This window comes from Coturnix japonica, chromosome 1 (genome assembly GCF_054131305.1).
Source record: "Coturnix japonica strain WE chromosome 1, WE-NBRP24, whole genome shotgun sequence".
NCBI classification, from domain to species: Eukaryota; Metazoa; Chordata; class Aves; order Galliformes; family Phasianidae; genus Coturnix; species Coturnix japonica.
Genome location: NC_140663.1, coordinates 14,265,184 through 14,289,085, shown reverse-complemented (window position 1 = coordinate 14,289,085; position 23,902 = coordinate 14,265,184). Strand labels below are relative to the sequence as shown.

The 23,902-nt window shown below is 36.5% G+C and overlaps 1 protein-coding gene across 5 annotated transcripts in view; it reads right to left on the bottom strand.

Moving 5' to 3' along the window:
- Window positions 1-815: 815 nt before the first annotated feature.
- TBC1D22A (TBC1 domain family member 22A) overlaps window positions 816-23,902 on the bottom strand; it is a 141,069-nt gene continuing 117,982 nt past the window's right edge. For 3 of the 5 annotated variants that reach the window (XR_014934099.1, XM_015851943.3, XM_085514694.1), the window contains one exon: window positions 816-4,043. Coding sequence is in view for 4 of the 5 variants with exons in the window: in XM_015851943.3 (XP_015707429.2) it covers window positions 3,915-4,043 (129 nt within the window). In the remaining variant the exon portion in view is untranslated. Of the gene's footprint in view, window positions 4,044-17,973; window positions 18,025-23,902 lie in introns of all 5 variants that reach the window. The other 2 variants (XM_085514517.1, XM_085514624.1) reach the window with 1 other exon arrangement.

Sequence of the window (23,902 nt, the reverse complement as noted above, 5' to 3'; positions counted from 1 at the left end):
TGAAGAATCTTCTGTGTTGATTTTCTGTAGGATCTTCAAATGATTACAGCAAATGGACAGAACCAGCTTTCATCCAACGTGAGAGAACAGCACAATTACAACTCATCAGTACTCAAGCACATAACAGAGAGGTTACCCACTGCATCCCATTGCCTCCTTTTTACTTCCTCAGATGCTGTGTACTGTGTGCATTTTTAAACAGATAAGCCAGTAACTTCGCCTTCTGTATCAGTAGTTTGTATATTTTCTCACCCGACCCATCTTCTTTGGGAAGTCTCAGACTGCCCTCCTTAGTGAAAGGGACTTGAGCTCCCCAGTTGAGCAGGGCATCTTTCCTTGCTTGCTAATCTAATCAAATCATTACACTTCCAAATTTACTGCTCATTTTGCCACCTCGTACTGCTACCCAACACTGAGCTGAAGCTTCCTCTCCTTCCTCACTGACCCGAGGTGTACAGATTTCTTTGCCACCTCTGTTCGCTTTTCCCTCCCTTGCTTCCCCCCATTTAATTCCACTGCTCGCTCAAATTCATCTTCATTCCCTTTCTGCAGGAAACGCTTGGTGCCTTGCATTGTATATGGTGCATGCAGAGACAAACCTCTGGAAGTTGTCTGCCTCATTAACTTGCACAATCTGTAAGACACAAGGGCAGAGAGTTGTAGAAACATACCCAGGAAAAGAGCTTTTCCAATTGCATTTGCTGTTGTGATAAAGAGTTTTGAGACCATAAAAAATAAGCAAACACACCAAAGCCACACTTTGATGTATTACGCAACACGCTTGATGAAAACAATAAAAAAAGCTTTCCACTCTATACAGCACTTCATAAATATGCATTTATTTCCTCATCTTTCATCAGTTTTACAGATGTAACCAGTGCCTCAGTGTTAATATTTGTCAGAAGCATACAATGGAACTTCAGATACTTTTATTATACAGTTCTGAAGTAAAAAAACCAAATTAATGGACTTTTCCATAAGGAACTGAGCAAAAAAAAAAAAAGCAATTAATTTCTTATAACATATTACAGCGTTACATAAGATTTCCAACTTACAATTCTATCCTATCCCATGTATTTACATACTTGAGTAATTTGTAGACTATTTACATATTTCAAATACTGTAGTCATCAATCTGCCGATATTGTACATTCCTGCTTTAAGTTTTATTACAGAAATTCTTTTAACACATTTCAGACGCTGCAATTTCAGTATTTCACATCAGCTGAAGGAAATTACTGCCTGGTTTCACCAGTGATGTGTCTGGATGCCTCCTGCGTAAGAAAATACATATTACAAAGGAATTCTACAATATTCAGAACCTCAAATTTTGGAACAAAAAAAATAAAGGAAAAGTCCATGGGATGTTGCAATGATGAAGTTAATTCCTTTATGTGTAGCTTTATGCTTGGAATGACATCTTTCCTGAGATGTACAACTGTCCAATGTAAAGTTGTTGGTTGGTTCTGTTCCTCGTGAAATATTTTATGGAGATTTAAAAAAGTATGGGAACATTTGACGTGTTACATAAAGGCTGGCCGTCTGCTTACTGCAAATGATTCCCATCTGCAAACAAAGGCAATGACTCTGATTTTCTGTGTCTATAGAAATAAGCATCAATACTAGGAAACATCTTGCTATCCTTAGAAGCAACGTGCACAAGTACAATATTCAACTTCTGATACAGACACGTTAGTAAAGGTGACCTCTGATGGTAATGCTTTCTTCCAAGGGAAGTCAGAGACAGCTGCTGTATTTGGAAGACATGGCAGACAACTTGCATGGACCCATCAAGGAATTTTTTGCACCCAACCTTGTGTGCGCTACGCTGAAGCATCTGACACTGCAGACAACTTTGGGTCAACTTTCCATTTTACGTGTAACTACCTAAATAACATCTCAATTAAAAAATAATCATTCTTATAGAAATCCCTTACAACATTGTACATTTAATGCTGTGTGTCTTCTCTCTAGTTACAATAATATGCTTTTCTGTTAACAAATTAATATGAATACTAAGACTAAAGCAAACAGTCATAAATTTCTTGTACTCTGTTATTAGTAGCTATTCTGTTAGGCACAATATGACGTTCTTTGTAAACATAAAGACAAGTCTCAATACGTTAGAGTGCTTCACCGTGAACTTACAAAAACAATCTACACACGTTTCAGAAACAGAGCCCCACCACAGACCCCAGGCAAGGCGCAGCAATCCAGGAGGTGTCAATTTGTGGCCATCACAACTGAAAGCCCCAACTGATGTCAGCAGGACAGAAGTGCATCCTTGTCAGCAAACCCTCCTGCTTTGAAACTAATTTGTTGCTTTCTCTTCTACCAAAGAGTTCATATAATTTTAAAAATACAGATCTTATTATGACATGTATTTCATTCTTTTTACCCTGAAACTCCTTATTACTTATTATACGGTTGATATCAGCAACTAAAGTCCCTAAAATAAGTAATGTATCCAACATGTCTACAAAGCTTTAATCAAAATACATATCTATGTATTTTTAGGAATTTTAAAATAAACTTCCAATACGAGAATACCTCCTGAAAGTACTTTATTTTCCAAACTTAAAAGTGCACTACACTTCTTGTGTGCCACTGTGCAACTCTAGAACTCAACTGATGAATATTCAGAGCTTCTAGTATCTTGCTATTGCAAGTCTCACCCTTAATAACCCATGTGCTTATGAAGGGCACAAATTAACATGAGTTTAGTTACATCTGATAGAGAATTCTTATCTGAAAAGATTTCTTGAGAATGAATAGTGGATATAAACTGTGCAAGTTCAAAGCAATTATTCCAAATCCCACAATTGTTTCAAGAAACACTGCTCTCATTCTGCACAGTCACAGAGGATTTTTATTCTGCTCGTGCTGTAAAAGTGAGCTGTGTGTACAGTTATTGGGAACTATCATCTTCTCGCTTCTTCTGAATAATAACAAAAAAGATACTAAATTATTTAACAAATGAGTTCTGGACAGACATATTAATTTTCCTTTTCTAATACACTAGAAATGGAGAATAAGGCAACAACTGAGATAAAAATATATCTTGCTATGTAAACCAAGCTTCTTAGTAAGATTCTTAAAAGTGAGCTCTAATAATGAAAAACTGAAAGGCCTTGAAAGAAAGGCTTTAATTATTGTAATAATACCACATACTTTAAAAACACTCCAGAATATATAAAGAGGAATTTATGTTAGTGTTACTGATGAGTCTTAAGTATAAAGTCACTTCTTTGTATGGCTGAAAACCTTCTACAACACCCAACAATACTGAATAATGTTTAGAAAATGCCATCAATTTCCATTGCACCCTTTTATTTTCTTATATCACTGCACTCTAACCTTGCTTCATGGAACCATGAAAGATGGTATGAGAATACCAGCATCCTACTGGTTTTAAATAGACCTCAAAACACAGGTCTTGCTGCCTGAAATGGTCTTTGTGACTGTGAAGAGCTTTGTTTTTCTCACCCAAAATGAGTAATTCCAACTGCCTGATGAAGTCATGACATAACAATGAAGCAGTCACAAAATCATTCTGTGAGAAATTTTAAGACTCAAATATGTATAAGAATTGTTCAACATAGATTCAACTCCACTTCACCAAATTGTAGGAGGGGGAAAAAAGAAGACAATTATATGACTGACTTCTGAATTAATTTTTCATGCTGAACAAAAAAAAAAAAAAGTCTCTTTTAAGTTAAATTCATTCATAACTCAATATCATTTTTCATCCATTTCTTTGGTATTCTGTTCTCATTTTCCAAATTCCAACAGAATTTTAATGGTCATCTCAATTCAAATGAAAGAACAATGAGCTGAAATCGCAATCATCACAACAGATGCCATAACACTGCAGAACACATTGGTTGGTCTTAGTAATTTCTGGATCTTTATATTCACTTCTTGTAATGATTGGGGGCATCCGCAAATGCAAACTTCAGTCTGTAGGCCTCTGCTAGGAGTACGCTGATTTCTTCATTTCCCCAGTGTACTGTGGGCAAATTCTGTAAAAATATCAGCAATTCCTAGTTGGAGAGAGAGAGAAAAAAGGAAATTAATGTATATTTGCAAATACAAGTGCTATAGCTATATGCATATATATATATCTATCTATACACACACACACACACACACACACACACACATACATACATACACACATATATAATAGCTGGATATTATAGAATGATTAATTACATACATGCAGCACCTCAGTATCCAAAACAAACCTGAGATCCTCTTAAGTGATTTTTCTGTAGCTTCTATAGAAAGAAATACTTGCTATTCTATCTTTTGGTTCAGAAACAATCTATTGCTTGTATCTGATCTATGGCTATTTTCATGTCTTCGGAAATAAAATAAAATATAACTGAGGAATAAATTTACTTTCTTTGTGCATTGTAAGCGCAAAAGAATTTACAGTCTCCAAGTAAGAGGTAGGTAGGCTGTATTTACTGCACTTGCCCCTGTGTGAGTATACAGCAGCAGTGTCCCTGACCAAGGTTGGGAATCCCTTATTATGTTCAAACAAACAAGAACTCGCATGAACTGAGTTAGACCCATCATGTAATGCTTCTAAAATGAAAGCAGTGTTATCACTCCCATTTTACAGCTTCTAATTGAGATACAATTCTTAATAGGTTGGAGCACACATGAAACTACCAGAAATTCAGTTTGGAGCTAAGTCCAAAATGGCTTAACTCAGTCTCTTCCCAGATTTATCATACTTCCTACATGGTTTAGCACTGTGACACTTCTTACACACCTGCCAGGTGCAGACCTTGAAGTTTTCACATATTTTGTGTACAGGTCCTCAAAAATCACACACCTATCTTCTGAATTTCATTGGAAAGCAGTATGTAACTTTCAGTTTATAACACCTGTTGCCCAGATTGCTATGTTAGGTCTGAAGAAAATGCACATTTGCATTTCCTCTTTAACACACTATAATATATTCATTTAATGTTTAATCCCTAAGCATTTCTATAACCTCTCCACCAGGACAGTGAGGCAGACAGCCACAGATAAAACATGGTTGGTGAGTGCACCACATGTCAATGTCAGATCTAATATTTACTTAGTAAGACAGGTTAGTCCAGTGCATGAACAAAAGTGTTAAAATTTTCTTCCCTAATCAATCTTTTCACATCCAAACATGAAGAATATCTGGCTTTTTCTAGGGCTGCTAGGTATGCTATGTATACAGTACAACAAGAAAGAGTTATTAGTCTAAACTAATTTATTTCAATAGAGGAGCCATTACTATCTGGGTTGAAATTTCATAAATAAATAAAAGCAATTTCAAATGAAAATCTGAATTTATTTTTAAAGGTCCTACAATGTGGGTTCCTGCTTTCACAGGGTATAAGTTTTACTGCAGCAACAATAAATAAATGCTACCCCCTACGGGCCCAATCTCCCAGTCTGTAGTTCTATACCAAGCTATGATGCACAGTGATCAAATCCCAATGACTGTGCTTCAAACGATCCCTTGAAAGGAATATTGTACTGGTACCTGGTTGGGGAATCTGACAGATACTTTCTGGTTTCACTGAAATGATTCACCAACTATCAAGGCTGAGGGGATAAAAAATACCTTGATCTCCTTTGTACACTTAATTCAGTTGCTTCAAATTACAACCACTTATCTGAGTAGACCTGGTTAGCTCCATTTTTTCATGAAATGTATCCGATATGTCCATATGTACAAACAGAACAATCATCACTGCCAAATTTTACTTTTTTTTTTTTTTTTTAATGAGCAAAAATGCCCTTTTCTCTCCACACACCCACTTCTATTGATCCTAAATTGCAGAGTTAATTATGTAGCAGTTCATCAAAAATTAGCTGTTAAGGCAGCAATGTTTTAACAGTAGCACTAGCGACCAAAACCACAGCTTAAAATTAAGTACTTAAAAATAACATCACATAACTGTGGCTTTTAATACTTCTAAATAAACACAGTTGCCATCCTTTTCAAAGCACTTCAGATAACTTGAGTTGTTAGATTTGGATCTAGGATGAAGTTGGCCTCCAAGCAATTATAACCTCCATCTTTCCCCTGCTATCATTGTAACATTTTCCATATTAGTGTATGGTAGAGTTTAATGTAGTTTAAACACTCACTTTCAGCACCTCAAGTTTTCATAATTCAGTGGGATATACTGTTAGAAGTCAGTGAATATTCACATCCCCATGACATGTACCACACAAAAGACAACCATAAGGCTTTACTCTGCATGACGTGCACGTATTTGCTTTCTAGCAGTGTTTAGGAGTTCTTAAACTAATTTACCTTTTTTTTAACATTGACTGAAGTCTAACACTGAGCTGTTATAACGATCATCTCTCGTGACTGACAAGGGTAAACTGGCAATCCCAAGCGCCACAGCCATAAGCTGCTATACTGAACAGAGCTGAAGGCTCTGATAGCTTGGGTCAGCTGTGAAAAGGGCCCAGGTGGAGAACTGCAGCAGCTGTTATCAGTGGATAATACCTGTATTCTCCATCCCTTTATCAGATGTGTTACATTAATGTAAAAGAACCACAACAGTTCTTTTAGAATAACAGCTTCAATACCCCTTAGCAATGTCACAAAAATAACTGTGACAACAATGCCACCTAGTCTTCATACACGGCTCCTGAAATGTAAAGCATTTTCACATCCATATTTTTAGATCCCTCTGATAAAACTAAGGACAGCAGGAACTACTTTGCCCAAGGGCAGCCAGCAGATCATCAGCAGAGCTAGGGTTTCCAAAATCCCACTCCAAAGTTTGTTTATATTTTAGCTGCATCTCCAGTAGATACGGCCTAAATTTCGCCCTTTACATTTGGCAAATACTGCACTCACGTTTCGCCTGTACCAAACAGCCACACTCATCTCTTGAGCTAAGGCCAAGGCCATAAGCTCGCCTACCAGCATAGCTCCAGTTCCATCCATTTCCCTCCTCATAGCACACTGGGGAGAGGCACTCCCAGCCTCCCTCTCTCCCTTCTCGCCATTCTGGCAGTGGCAAGTTTCTTCCCTACTGGGAAAGGATCACAGGTATTTGAGATGAGTACAACCAGCAGCTACTTTCTGATCTATGGTGTGACAGTTCAATTTAAACATAGAATCGAAAACCCTTACAAATAAAAAACTCTTACAAACTACTTTGTGTTTATTCTCATCTCTGTTAAAGATTTAGACAAAAATAAGAGTGTTAAATTTTAACACCGCAGAGAATATGAAATGATGGTGATTCCTTTACTGTCTGTTTTGATTGACCAGGTGTAATGTTCAGGGCAAAGATGTAGAGGAAGTTTGAGGTGCTGCATAGATTTGCTCCTCTCCCCCCCCACCAAGCAAAAGAAAAAACATTGCTCTAGCTCTGTATCTAGCCTTGCTTTCAGCAGCAGATTGCATTGCAGACCTCCTGGGGTCCCTTCCACACTGAAATTTTCTAGTATTTTATTTTCTAAAGGACATGGGCTTAATTAGAAAAGAAATCCAAAAGCACGACAGAAGAATGCTAAACATACTTAACTCACCAACGTAAGTATTCAGTCCCAGAATATAATGCCGTACACAATTAGGAAAGAAACACGGGCAGAGAAAATATGCTCAATGTAATCAATGAAACTACCACAAAACAAGGAAATTGATAATGTATTCTTTTCCTGTATATGGATTTTGTAGCATACAGTGCAGTCACTACACATTTTATCCTTTTTCTTCTGTTTGTGAATGCATCCCAGTGTTTTTCCACTCCCTAGAAAATTGATTGTTCGTAGCAAAATTTTTGTTCCATTTGCAGAAGAGGAACTGTGTGATAGCCTCCCATGTATTAACCTTCTTCACTATTACAGGTATGATTTGTCAGCTGTTTTCTCTCCAAGAAAAGGAAAAAATGACTCCCTTAAAACAATGTATAAATATTTCAAATTATTTCATAAATAACAGAATATGCTTTGTCTTGTTCTTTAAGGTTGAATATTCCCTGGGTTGGGAAGATGAAATTTGTTTACACAGGTGTCCACAGTGCCCCCCCCCCCCGTTTTAGTCTGTTGCCCCCCAACAATTTTAATGTGCTGCTTCACTTCCAAGCTGATGGTTTTGTGTTTCAGTTTCTGCATCTCCTCTTTGCATCCAATGCTCACACTCAAAGCTTGCCTTATGAAGGAAACAACAGCTCTGTTGTCCACGGCCAGCATCCCAGCTAGCTGAGGACAATAGAAGCTAATATGAGCCATAAACAAACAATGGCAGCCACTTCTTTTTCATCCATTCTGATGAAGAGCTGAATTCATTGATGGGTCCCTACTAGGACCTGACCTCCGTATTACTGCCACACACACCATTTTTCCTTGAAGCCACAAAGATCACCTTGTCTCTCTCAGCCACTGAGTTCTTGATGCAGTTCCTCTGTAGCATCCCATCTCTTGCTCTACAAAAGGACTTCTCCTGAGCCAGCAGCATCGCCCAGACTTCCAAACAAATACTGCACATTTACATCAGTCAGCCCAAAGGGACGAGGGAAGCCACCAGGGACTGGGCTCTGCACAACAAAGAGATGGGCATCCAGGTCCATCTTGAAAGGATGGAAGGGAAGGTGACATCTGCTATTCTGGGTCTAACAACAGGAGCCTCCTTTCCAATTCCTTTTGCTTATTGCTGTGACCCGTGTCTAACTTAACATACAACAGTAACATAACAGAGTTTTTATTTCTAGCTAATCCAAAGCAGCAGTAGCTAAACTTGAACTCAGACACACTGAGGAAATTAATAGTTAGTTTTTAAAGTCAAAATTGAGAACCAGTCTGTTAATTTAACAAATCAAGGCAATCCTAAAGTATAGTATTTTTCTTCTGGAGTTGTTAATCCTTCCTGCTGCTAACTGCACTGTAATTATGGTCTGAATACTTCTGGTCTACAACAGCTCTATTTTGCACTGATAGGCAGAACCTGCAATCTTACTATATTTTATGATCAGGAACTTAACAATATTAGAGTTTATGATAGCACAGAACTAAATGGAAGGTAAATTAGCTTTATATCCAATTTTTCACTACTTAATAAGGAATTGCTAACAGCTATATTTTGAACAAGTGCTGTATCTGTTACACAGAACACACACATATGGAATACAGCAAAATTTATGCTGGTCATTTGATTAAACTGCTTCTTTACGAGAGTTACATGCCTCCTCAAAAGTTGTTCCTGTAATTTCAGAACACAGCATTTACTTTTAAAGAACAACTGAACTGCAATAGTACTTAAAATTAATTTAGAGGAAATATTGAGTCAAGCTAAGGAACAGCCTAATTGGTGTCACAGAATTTGCTCATTTACTTGTTCAGATAATACAAAACAGAAATAAGCACACACACACAGGCACATATTCAACAAAATTCTGTATCCTGCTACCTTTTATGGGGAATTCAATAATGCATAGACAGCCAGAACTGGAAAAGGATTCAACATTTCTTTTACCGAACAGATGTAATCACCTTACAGACAAAATTGATACTTAATATAAGAATGATCTAATTCCTTTTTTCTCTCAAAATGCTTGTATTTGGGATTGCCAAGGGTAAAAGGCAGAGGTAGAATGGATGGCCAGCACCAAGGGGGCATCTCATCCATTGACTCCAGCTCTCTCCTGTGCTGCACTACAAAGCACAAGGACAGATATACCTGGCTGAGCCCCTGCAACTGCTGTAGTTGCTAGGCTGGTAATGGGCTGTCTTCGCCTCTGTTCCTCTTCCCAGAGACTCAAGATGAAGCACACCCTGCCCAGCTCTGTCCAACACAGCCTCCTCCAGCCTGTTACTAGAGTGGGAACAAACACACAGACTAGTGCTATGAAAACACAAGTGCGGTGCACAATGCCGAGTCTCAATGACCTTCTTCTACCTTTCCAGCTGCCTTTCCTTTCTCTCTGCCACTTGCTGTTCATACGTAATGCAGCAAATAAGTAGAGCTTGAGCTCTAAGGTGAGTTCTTTTTTCTTTCTTGAGTACTGTAGTTACACTTCCAATATGCTCAGCATTTTCCTTATGTCTGCTGCCACTTCTCCTTTCTTCAGCTGTCTCTGCTATCTGGGGTTGCAAATAATGATCTATATTTCTGGAGTGCTGCAAGTCTTATTAATTACCTGTATCTCAGAGTCAGAGAAACCATTTTTATTTCTGTTGGGCACAGCTGGAATTGAGAAAGCTAACATTTCAAAATCCAGTATTAAACAGATAGTAGGAAGAAGTAGCTTAAACTGCAGTTTAAGCAACAGTTCCTTGCAGATACAAGAGGCTTCCATGGACCCAGATTCTTCTGCAGTACAGCTGATTGCTTCCTGAGGTGGAAAGCGACAGCTGGGATATCACAAAGCATTTGAGTTCGGTCACTGGAGTAATGTCCTCCCACTTCTCACAATTTCAAGCAATAAGGGTGAACTAAAACTTTTCAGATTAGGAAACACTGGTTTACCTGTTAGCTGGTGGAAGCATTGAAGTTTAAGCCTGCACTAGACACACTCAGGGACTTAAGAGATGCGTATTCTTAGCATGTCATAAATCAATGAGATATAAAGGTTTGCATTCTGTCCCATGTCTATTTCAGGGGGAAAAAACTGAATTCAGTATTTCCTGAAATAGTGAAAATTTAACTTAGTTTATTAAATACTAAAATGTTTTTTCTTGTACATTTATTGCTCAGTAACTAAATTATCCCTGTCTATTATGCAATCATTCTTATTTGTTAATTTTGGCCTTGCTTTTCTACACCATGACATCTTTGCCAATGGACTAGAGCTTAAAGAATCCAGAACAGAATGAAACCAACTACAGACAAAAAGGTTATCCAAAGCTTTAACATGGATACTTGGAAGAAAAAAAAAAAATTATATATATATATATAAACAGAGTAAAAGCCCTTTTTTCTCCTGCCATCAGTTTACTTCCAGTAACACAAGTGAGTTGTAACTCTGAGAGACGGAATCACAGAATGGTTTGGGTTGGAAGAGAGCTCAAAGCCCGCCCAGACCCACCTCCTGCCATGGGCTGGCTTCCCAGGCTGCCCAGGGCCCCATCCAACCCAGCCCCGAGCGCCCCCAGGGATGGCGCACCCACAGCTCTATGGGCAGCTGTGCCAGGGCCTCACCGCCCTTTGAGTAAAGAACTTCCTATTAAATACACATTTATAAATAAAAGATAAATATTTTTATATATAAAAATGTATATTATATTTATTTATTTATTTATTAGTTGAGAACATGATTTAGTACTTAAATGTCAACACTCCTGCTGCACTTTCTTAGTCTGAGCTAGCAGTCATACAATTTAACTTGCTATGCATCTTTAAAATTATGTGTGAACTGAGATACACAGCTACAAACAAATCCATTGCACTGCTCAAAAGCATTAGTAAATTCAATCTTATGCAATTGACTTCTTTGACATTAATTAGTTTGAAAATCTTCCCAAGTTCTCTAAAAATTCCTTGCCAAGAGTGAAAGAATAACAATAATCAGATAAGGCTCAGCTGTCATATTCTGAAGCTGGTCAATAGGTAGGGCTGACAGCTCTCATGCAGGTGAAAAATAGGCGGTGATGCTTCAACTGAACAACCTCCTATTAATCTTCTGAAAACATACAGAAGCATGCTGTTACAATTAATTTTATATTCCTGAGAAGAACTTAACGGAAACCTACCTTAACAATCTAAAAATGAAAGCTTGTGAAAAGTTAATGGTCTTATCATTTCCATTTCATGTTTTGCTTTTTGCAACTGCTCAAAAGGAGTCTTGGATTCAGCATATTAAAAACATTAAAACAGCAATTAAAGTCCTGTTTCATCCGGTAAGGTTCTGTTCTGCAAGTCATTAGCATTCTTAATTGCTAATCATAAAATATGTGGTTTTAAAGAACTATGCCAAGGAAGCTGAGCTCGTTTAGCCGAAGAAAAGATTTACATCTCCATTTTCATTTACAAGGGTTAACAGTTAACAGGATGGATACAAAAATGCACAAATTATTATGCTAAAAAAGAGCATATTAAAGAACTGCCTCTCAGCTAATGCTGTTTTCAAATGAAAAAGGAAAAACAAACCACCTACATGAGTACAGTTAAAGGAAAGGACAGAAAAAAAGCCTGCCCAAAGTCCTATGTCTTTAGGCAGAGTCTCATAACCAAGAATTTCTGAATGGGCTTGGGAAACATCACAAAATTAAGAAAAACTAACCCAAAGGTCTCTAGCTCTGAGAAGAACACTGTTCATTATCAAGAGTTTAAACCTTAGTTTAAACCTCCTTGGTGAGCAAAACATGCAGGCTCAAGAGCAGAGGATACAGGATCATCCAAGCTCCACAGATCTCTCCAACATACAAAAACATAACCCTCTTGTTCATTTCCTTATGCTTTAAGATACAAACGTGTATCAAAATGTATTTCCTTTATAACTGTTAGAAGAAATCATGAATGAGGAGGAAAGAAGTTTTAGCAGAGATTCAACAGAAAACTGCATGGAAACAGTAATTCAAATAAAAAAAAAAAAAATACAACTCAGCTGTATACTGTAAGATAAATAATGAAAATCTTCCAAAACAGTATAAATACTATGCAAGAAAATCATTAAGAATTATGCTCAAGACATCTCTCAGCCACTCAGTAGGGACAACAACAGATGCAAACCAAGATTAATCTTACTACATCATACAATATCTCATACATTTATCAAGCTCTTTATCTCCTGTTAGTTTATGCAGAAGGTGCTCCCAAACCTCAGTTTATCCAATGGTTTATAAATCAACGTGAAACAACTCATGTCCTTTTGATCTTTCACCAAAATTACATTATAGCCTAAATCTTTACCCTTCATTATAGAGCATCCCAAATGCACTCTAAATGAGTTATCATCCCACCTTCTCAGGCTTCTAAGTGCAGTTTAGCAAAGCCATAAGGTACCCACAAATATTCTAAATTATTTTAAGACGATTAAAATACTAATATATCTTATTTATATAATATTTACAAGCCTTTCTTTAACATCACAATGCTCACAAAAAAAATATAAGTAAATAGAAGTCTACAGTTTCAGTTTTAGCCAACCAGAAATTGAGATGAAATTTCAATATGAGATAATGAATGTCTCAGCTTTAATGGAAAATAGAAGTTGCAAATCAACAGCTGAATGAAGAATTTATTCTTTGCTTATCTACAAAGGAACAGCCTCCGGACACAAACATGAGAAAAGAACTGAATGTTTCTTCTGTACAGTGACAACAGGCTGAGTTAATCTTTTCTGACTGCTGACTTTTAAGATTTCCAAGATTAAAGTCCTAAAAGTGCTTAGCCATGAGTCCCTTTTTTTTCATAATTCTAGTTCATAAATGCATGGAAATAATGAAGTTCACGCTCTAAAACTCTCCAAAAATCTACATTTTTAGAACAGTGGCTCCTCCTCAAGTTACAAATACCCAACAGAATGGTTTGGCAGTCTGGAAACTGTGAAGGAGCTTCAGAGCCTTCACTGAAGATCTAGCAAGTCAAAATTCCAAATTTCTATAATCTAAAGAAAAATCTTAACATGTAGGTCACTCCAAAAGTAATGCCTCCTCATTTTTATGGAACCTACAGAAGACACAAAGAGCACCACAGCGCTATTTAATGGAGTAAATTCTCAGCTCCAGATCACTGTTTGTCAACACAGTCACCACCACAAGCTATTCACTTTCGCCAGTGATGAACAAGAGCCTGCTTGTCCCACTCATTAAAATCCTCAACAGAGGGTGTGGCCCACTGTTTCACGGCTGCTATGATGGCCATTGCTAGGAAAATGTTGCCCACACAGTCCTATTTTTCACTGGCCCAAACAGATAGAAGTCAGAAAGAGCCAAATCTGGATGTTAAGGTGAGTATGGTCAGACAGTCCAGTCAAAATTAGCAGTGAACTCCGTAGTCTTAAAAATGGTATGGAGCCTGGTGTTATCACGTTTCAAGATAGGCTGTCTTCTTCTCTATCATGACTGTAGAAGTTTGGGCCTTCAGTTTAGTCAGTGTCAAGACATAATTATCAGAGGAGCTGACAGCTTGTCCAGGTTCTAGGAAATCCACATGGATCAGCCCTTTACTTTCCCAAAAGATAGTGCATATCACTTTACCCACTGAGGACCATATCTTGAACTTTTTTACTGATGTGGAATTCACATGCTGCCACTCCATGGACTGCGATTTTCACTCCAGCTTGTAGCGGTGACATCATTATCTTGCCACCCATAACCTTCCAGCAGACTGTCACTGCCAGCCTTGCATTGGCTCAATAGGTCCCAATAAAACTGTACCATTTTGTCAAACTATTCAATGTAGCACGGAAACAAAATGTAATGGGATACTGGTGGGAAGCTTTAATCTCTACGGCCATACCATGAACATACCACCTCTGATATTGTGGGCCAACATAACATTATGTTGCATTACTTTAAAAAGCATTACTTTTAGAGCAGCTCTTATAAAAACATGGAAAATCAGTATGAAAAAGAGAAAAACACTTTTCTTAACAATCACTTCAGTGTGTAACAGGTACTAGTATAACATAAGCTGAATTTTAAGAACAGTCTGCATGATTTCTTCAGGTTCTCAAGCCCATATGGTTTCATAAAAATTTATATGACATTAAGAAGAGTTGTACAGCCTTACAGGCACAGAGAAAAACCTTAAAAAATCTCTCTACCTACAGGCTCAAAACTATATAAATATATATACATTAAGGAAAATACATTCAAATTGATTTCCTCTGGAGAGTTGGGCTTTTCACAGAATCACATATTTTACAAAAGCATACCTTGTGCACACAATGTTGTTTAAATAAATGAATATGACCAAGAGGTCATTAAGTGTTTGACCAAAGCAGTAAAAGTATTTCTAATATCTCTGCACTAACAACACATACCTTGAACAAAAGACCTTCAGCTTATATACATTACATTACTTGTGTTATATTTGCAGAATTTTTCTCAGTCAGTACATACATATTCAGTATTCCCCCTAAAATCACTAACGAAGGGTCCTACCTCCTTGCACATGCTCAGTGATTTTGAGTGGTTACCTTAAGATCCTGGTAGATGGAGGAAGCAGTCTTCCTCTTCATGACCGCCAATTGCCCTCCTCCTGTTTTTTCCAGGTTGGCAGTTTCACAGCGACATACTGGAGAGGGCCCCCACACTGTCTTAGATAACAATGATATACTGGGCTTCTTGAGCAGATAAAGGATGCTCTGCTTATCATCAGACCCAACATGATTTGCTTAGCATTAGCTAGTCTTGAGAAAGCAAGTATTGTTCAGTTAAGTATGCTTAATATCAGACCAAGTGCATTTTGCTTAGCATTAGGTAGGCTAGTGATATCACATCCTTCTTTGCAAAAAGATGTGTATTGCAAGAATTATTTATTATACAGAGCAAATGAGTTGAGACCTTCCTCTTCATGGCAGCTGAAAGAGCTAACTACAAGGTTAAGAAAAAGACAGCAGATGTGCTATAATGGCATTTCTCGTAGAATTTTAAATCCCATTTGTTTACAAGTAGATGACAAAACAATAGGCATTTAAATACTTGTTATTTTTACTGTCTTGCTGTTGAAATGAGACAATTTTGTTGTAAGAGGGCAAAATGTACATGGAAGAGCATTTAGGAAACCATAGGAGAAAACAGACGAGTGAAAGAAATACAGTTAATCCTCCTCCATCTGCTCGTCTCAAAGAAAGTCATATGTCACTTCACTTTGTTATTCAGCTCCTACTCTAAAAGCTTTTAGTTTCTCTTTGTTCTCTTATCAGTAGTTTCGATTGACTTTGGTAGTCAAGTGTGCAGGCTCTCGTGATTTTAGTCTTCTCCAGGGTTACACACTGATAAGGCCAATAATTGACTTTGTTATGCTACAGTTTTTGCTGAAGAAATAAACATGGAAAGAAAACAGTTCTCATTGTAGAGAGAAGTCTCCAGTGACAGCTGTGAATTACTAACCAAATGGAAGCTCTGCCAGTGCATTTAGTTTAGCAGGTCACCTAAATTGCTCAGGAAGAAGAACACTTTTTCTTTGTGGATGAAAATGCTTTTGATATTGAAATGGAGAAAACACAGAGATCCCTTAGTGGTGTTTACTGAAAATATATAAAAATGTTGGTTGATGAGAGAAAAATATCCCACATTAATCGGAAAGTGCTTCTTCTGAAAACTTACAGGCCAGTAAAATCAGATTTTCATTGTGTGGAAGATTTAATTTAGAACTCTGATAGCAGCAGAATCTCTGTGAAATACAAGCCATAAAGCAAGGCTTACAAGAAATCTCTCCAGATTATACGCACCCAGCATCAGATTCTGCCTTTCTTAAAAGGCAGCAGTCAGAACAAACAGAGCACTTGAAAACATGTGGAGATCAGAGGGGACCCCCAGCATTGCCAGGTGACCCCACCAGTGTGCAAATGCCCTGTCAGACCTGTTAAGGGTTTGGTCTCAGGACCCTTAGAGTCAAAAAGCCCTGAAGAGAAAATGTACATATATTTCTTGCTATTTCATATAGGTTTTTGAGATAAGGAAGATACTGGCAAACAAAAATGCACTTGCTTCTAGAGTTCAGTTACATTAAGTGCTGAGATTATTGCATTGTTGTATCTTTTTAACCAAATAGTGCTTTTCCTCTGCCAATTAGTATTCGTAGATATCAAAATGTTTAAGTGGTACCTGTGAAGACAAAAATGCATAAGAAATGATGCCTGTCATTTCTAAATTGTATTCTATGGCCAATTCATTGTCTAGTTGTTCCAAAAGTGGTAAGTATTTCAGATGTCTGTACCTATACAAGACAGCAATTGTATATGTCAGCAGGAGTACTATTTGTCAGAAACAAAACAAAAATTTTGAGCTGATTAGTAGAGTCATAGATATTAAAGCCAGAAAAGATCATTACTTATCTTGGTCTGACCTCTTGTGTGGGTAAAAGGAACTAAATCTAAAACTGTCTTCTTTCAGGAAGAAACACGTATTAGAAGTCCCTAAGAGATACCAAAATTCATGAATCATTTTGTTCGTGTGTTAGGATTGTTTTTCTATAAAATCTCTCATATATTTATCAATTAATCTATTGATTTCCTTTTTGATGAATTAAATATTTCAAGCCCATCAGCTATCCTGAGCCCTAAGCCTTTTATTTCAGATATAAGAACTGGATTCAATATTATCATATACAAATACAAAGCAAACTTTTATGTTCATTAAGAATAATATTACTGCCGTGTGCCACAACATCATTCTGGGAGCTTATCTTGTGATACTCATCAGCAAGGTATCTTTTCAGGAGCCATGCCATATTGTCTCTCACTCCAGAGGCATGACGTACTCAGCTTATTCTGTATTTGCAAAAGTGCTTTCATTCGTCTGTATCAAAAGACAGCTTGCATTTAGAGGTAGATTGGACACATGATTTGGGATTGGCTTATATAATTCCAGTGTCCTTCTCACATGGTCAGAATGTCATCCACAGACTTTTATTATCAGCTTTTTTATAGATACTTTCAAACATCAGTGGAAATGATGAATAGCATTCTGCCAATTACTGACTCCCACGGAAGCTCGCTAGGTAAACCTGCCCTTGAATATAACTAACTAAAAAACAGGTTTTAGTCCTTCAGTTAGTAAGTCATTTTTGCTGTTAATAGACCCCAATAAGAAATGATAATCTTCTGCATTTTCATCAAAATATCAAGAAAGAATAAAATCAAGTTTCATAGCCTTGACTGTTATCTAATGTAGATACACTTTTCAAGATGAAAGACAGAAATGAAGTTCTGGGATAGGAATGATCGTGAAAAAACAGTTTCACATGTCCTTAACTGACAGTAAGACAACTGGATAAGTAGATAAATAATAATTAGAAAATACTTACTCATAGACAATAATTAATAGGTATTACTAAGACTATACCTTTATCATCTTCATGCGCACAGCAGTATTGTTTTCTTCTGACATATTCTTCTAAGACAGAAGAATAAAATGGGTCGAAGACAGGAAGAACTCTCATAATACACGCTTGCCATTAAAATCCACAAAAGGAAATAAAGATAAAGCTGCTTTTGCAGATAATACAAATACCTTTTCCACTATTGTTAGCTGGACACACCGGGGTCATGAGGAAACTATAGTCTTTTTACAGTATTATTCTTGATACTTTGGAGCTTCCCTATTTACAGCATTTCTGAAAATTAGGAAAAAGCTTCAGATAACATTCTCCAGGGTAAAAAACAAAGCTTGTCCATTAAGAGAACAAATTCAACACTAAGAAGTGTTCTGATAAGCTACAATAGTACAATAGATACAGAAAGTAACTGAATATTCACAATCCTGACAGGAGCAGGATCCAAAAAAAAAAAAAAAAAAAAAAAAAAAAGTATAAAGAATATCCAACCATCTAAAACAAAGTATACGTAAAATATTTTTAAGTGAAGCAAATTTATTTTTGAAAAGTAAAGGAAACATAAATAAAGGTAATAAAACATCAGATTCTTTCACTATAATTTCATACCCATGACCTCCAGTGTATCACTTACTGGTAAGTGATCATACTCCCACAAGGGAGACAATAACACGCTCAGCAAGACTGAAACAGGAGGAGACAGCATCCTTGCAGCACCAGCGAGGCATGAATTCAGCCTACTTATGATGACTGGAATCACTCCAACCCTAATGCTACCTCATTTACTTTCTAACATTCTGTTGAGATAGCAAAGTTGTCATACAGATTTGGAAAGCCACAACGGTCCACTGCTGATTCATGCTGTTAAATCATGCTGTTACTACATTATATTTATTCTGTTCTCACACTACTTTAAGGTAGGAGACTTCATTATGGTCAGAGAGCCAGAGCAGATGATGAACTACATGTCAAGAAGAAGCAACATTTGCTTGCCTACATTAAGATACGTAAAGTCTATACTTCTGGTCAAACTAATTTTATTACTAAAGAAGCAATACAAGATTAAGATACAGTCACACAGAACTCTGTTTCAATGATTACACAAACACACAAGCATGCTTTGCCAATTGAAAGATTTAGCTGTTAATCACGTGAGCATAGCACTGAAGTTGACACTGTAACAGAGTTCTTGTTCTTCTTTAGATCCAAATTGTTTCTCCTTAGCTGCGTTCTCTACATGTTCAGAAGCTCTGTGATTTAGATTTTTCTAGTGCTTCTTCTTTCACTCTACTCAACTCTATTTGGCAAATCTAAGCGAATGATTTGAAAAAGATTGTTAGGAACCCAGACAGCAGGAAAAGAAATTAATCACTCCCTTTTATAATTTCACCCTCTGGACCACCGACAAGAACCCTTCTCATTTACTATGGGAAACAAAAAATCATCAAAAAAGGTAAATGGAGATTTTATCTACAAAGCCAGAACTTTGAAGGCTGCAGACTTTAATACCTGATCTTATGTCAAATGGGTTGTTCAGAACATTTCCAAATAAAACATTGCTATTAATCAAACCATGCCATTCCTGCATCTTCAAAGACCCAGACAAAACACTTAGGATATAGATGATACATAGAACTTGAAAATCTTAATTTAAAAAAAAAACAAACAAAAACAAACAAACAAAAAAAAACCCCAAAAAAACCATTAAATGCATAAAATATTTTAAAATTGGCACATCTGATTCCTTGCAAAATCTTTAACTTTGTATGATTATGCTTTTAAATCAGAATGGATGGGCTGGGATAGAAGATACATTAAAGTTCATCAGAGCATCACCCGCAGTCATCACCATCTGCAGTTGAGACACAGCTACAGCTGCTTTTTTAGCAGCTAGCCATCTAACTGCAGCTGCTCTTGCCATGTTTTTGACGGTTACAGCACAGCCACCCTGACCCCTCTTTGTATCCAGGGTGAAAAATATATATATATCCAACTATAAAAAACTATGAAATTTAGTATAAGCAGACCGCTACGCCACAGGGCTACTGCTTTTAAGGAAAACAGACTGAGATGCGTGTCCTTTAGGTAGACATACATGTGAAAATCAGGAAATTAACACAAATCCTATGTTTGTAAGAAATTTCATCATTTTAGATAAAGGCCTGTGTAATGAACTCATAAGAAATTATTTTAAATTCACAATGTGAGACAATTAGTAACTGACTGTAGATTAAAACATTTCCACTGAAAGAAAACATTAATATCCATTGACAGATTTTTTAAAGTTTTACTTGCACTTTAGATTTCACAGATACAAGTTAATTAAGAGATGGAAAAGAAATTGTCTTTACTGTAATGTCCCACTAATTTCTTTGGAAATCCATATTATCTTAAGTAGGTTTATACAGGAATGAATAATGTCCATAACGAGAGGATACAGAATTCAACTGAGTTCATCAATTAAAGAGACAAACTTTTCCCCTTCTCTTCTCTGAATATAGTGATCGACTGTATTTAAGTAAAAAGCTGCATTATTATGTAGTCACCTTTCAAAACAGAATGAAAACTTTGAGATTTGCCCATAGAAAAAATATCATGAATAAGAAATAAGAGCTGAGATCTCACTTTCTAGTTCCTCCTTATTCCAACCACTAAAGAATACTCTGCAATGATCACCTTAAGAAAGCTTCTATCAAAAAGTTTACATTTGAATCTCTAATTTCAATCAAATCATCAAATAGGTTTGGTCAGTTGTTTTGTTATATAATATTGAATATCAACTTTCTTTTGTTGAACATCTACATTATGAAATAAACTGGAAACTTTTCCAGACCGTGGACATTTGTGGTATCCATTAACATATTTTTAGACCAATTCATTTTTCATTATCTTAAATTTATAATTTCCTCTAACTCATTCGCTTTTAAGTCTTAAGAAACGGGCATTATCAAATAAAAACACCTTCCAATTCCATGTTGCTACCATTAGTCATTTTCTCTTGGTCAGCTCAGTTGGCATTCATCACATCAATTTCAGCTGAATTAGCTTCAGTGTAATTTGTTGACACACTGATACTTTGGCATTAGTTTTCTATATTAGATGTCCACTATCATGCAAATACTTTTATCCTAGGGCTCAGATTGTTAATGACATGTAACTTCACTCAAAGTACAATAACTCTGCAATTAAGACACAGTCGGTGTTTACTCTGAGAAAGAACTAATTATGAAGAAAACCGTTCAAGATGCAACAGAACTGGACTGTAGCAAAAATAAGTCTGGACTGACTTTCAGTGAAATTTGAAAGAATGAAGAAAACCTTCCTGTTTCAAGGAGTGCACTGTTCTGTTAAGTGGGCAATATTTCAAACATCATGGAAAATTACACATTAGGTGCTGTTTCCATGTGCTACTTATAGTTGGAAGATACATAGATGAATACATTTGAAAGCATGACTTTTTACCAAATAGATATCATATACAGCCTTTTCTGCTTTGGATAATTATTTTTTTTCCTATTTTCCCCCTAACAATGAAGTACAGTTTGATATGTTTGTAGTTCTGCCAGTAATAATAATCTCATTCCATGTTTCTAAAAAATTAATCTACTGCACTTCTTTTTCAATATCCTGCACCCTTCAATCATCCTAAGCCCTTGTTAAGTCTTTGAGTTAGTTAATCTGGTTTTCGTACCCACTCACACATCCAAGAAGCAATAGCTACCAGTTTTAAAAAACAACAATACCAAAATATGAATGTTAAAACTTCAGCTTGGCTCTTTCATCTCATTCGCTGCCAGTATCTTATTATGCACTATTTACAATGACATGCATTAGTCTCAACTATAAAATGCAAAGAGTAAAACCTTGTCATCTTTGTATAACACTGTGCAAATTATACTTGAATTACTTTGCATATTCGCAAAACATTTTTGGTTTTGAAGCCTATTTATTTAACTTATTTGTATGGATTTTTAATATACCCAAGTGAATATGCTTTGAAAAGAGGTACAACTATTTCTGTAACAGCAGAATACCTTAGGATCCCTGAGGTCCTACTCAGAATATTCAGAAAATGATGCATTTTTCACTCTGTGTACAATTTAACTCTCAGACAGTAGCATTTACTAAAAACGTTGAGTGGAATTTGTCAAATAACTCAACTGAAGTCAAAACTGAATTACTGCTCTTTCACTTAAAGCTACCCAAATACTTGGGGGACTATTAAGGAACTACTTTATGGAACAAAAAATGAAGCCTTACTCTTGCATTTTTTCCAAAGCCTTATTAGACAATCATATTCTTCATATCCATTGTATTTTATGCATTTACTTTTCAAACCATTCTTTTTTTCCTAGAAAAAGTGAAATAGAATTCTATTTCAATTTATACACACAGAGTGTGATTTTTAGATGCAATCAGAACTATTGCAATTATAAAACCGTGATGAAAACAATTTTAAAAGCTCATCAGAAGTTATTCACATAAACCTATTGACTAAATGACTGCATTTGTTAAAAATTGTCAAGAGTTTTCTCTCCCTGAACAGTCTTTCTCCTCTTCATGTGAAACTACTTTAACGAATTGGAAAGAGATCACAGTTTCCTACCAGCTTGATTTTGATTAAACCTTTGATTTACGAGTTCTAGTACAGTATTACCTTTTCTTAATTTTGGATTCATTGTGCTTTTCGCACACTAGCAGCATAAAAGATGTGGGTTTTTTTTGAACACTGCAGATTTGCTGAAGAGGTTCATTCTGTACAGAATCACTGAATCATTTGAGTTAGAAGGGTCCTTGAAGGGTAATCTAGCCCAGCCCTCTGCAATGCACAGGGACACATACAGCTCAGCCAGGTTCTCATATCCCCATCCAGCCTGGCCTTGAGTGTCTTCCACTGCATCTCTGGGCAAACTGTTCCAGTGACTCACAACCTTTACTGTAAAAAAACGAACCAGTGTAGGCCTCTCTGGCTGGCACCACCCTATGCGATATCCTGATAGCGTGGAGAAAAATGAATATATGTGGGAGCCATCAGTTGTAGCAGCATGTTTACAGTTCTGCTTTGTTTTCTTGTTTTCTTTAAACAAAAAGCCACCAGTAATAACACAAATAACTCACTTTAGAAACAGTATTCAAAAATTATTTTCTCTTCTGAAACAGTTACAGGATAGTAAATTACTTGCAATGCTTATTGCCCTTGTAATATAATAATATATACATTGAAAGTTTCTCACTATTAAATATCGATCAAGTAACTTTATTTGCTTGCCATAGGTCTGGTGAGTGATACTTGCATAATTTCTGCTTTGTAGTTTACTCCAGCCATAACTGAACAGTTTAAGTACAGCTCTTCACTTCAGGCAACTGTTGTTATGGATCATTAAATAGCCTATGTCTGGATACTTCAACAACACATGAGAATACAAGGACCACAAAACTACAGTCTCTGTCCTAAATAAGCCTCCTCTGAAGCAACACTGTCCAGGCCAGTCTCACTCATTCCAAAAGTTGCATTTGTTTTCCTATTTGTTGCTGGGACTATTGTGTCATTTCATTCTGCAAGGACAGCTTTAGACAAAAACAATCAAGTGAGGGACACAAGCCACATCAAACATTTTTTTTTTTCTGCAATTAAAGTAACAACATTAACGAAGACAAGAGAGAAAAAAGAAAAAAAAAAAAGCATTTAATCTAGCAGAGATTCATTAAGCAATTTCCATTAAAACTCGAGAATGAATTCCTGGGGCAAATAGGAAAACCTGACCAGTAACACTACAAGGTTAATGGGATCAGTTTAATCACATTCAAAATATGCAAGTTTCAGGGAGTATAATGAAATAAAGATTTTGGTAAGCTGCTGAACTTTGCAGATATGTAACTCTAGGTAGTCAACTTTACAAGATTGGAGTGTTCTACAAGTTTTATGGCATACAATTTGAG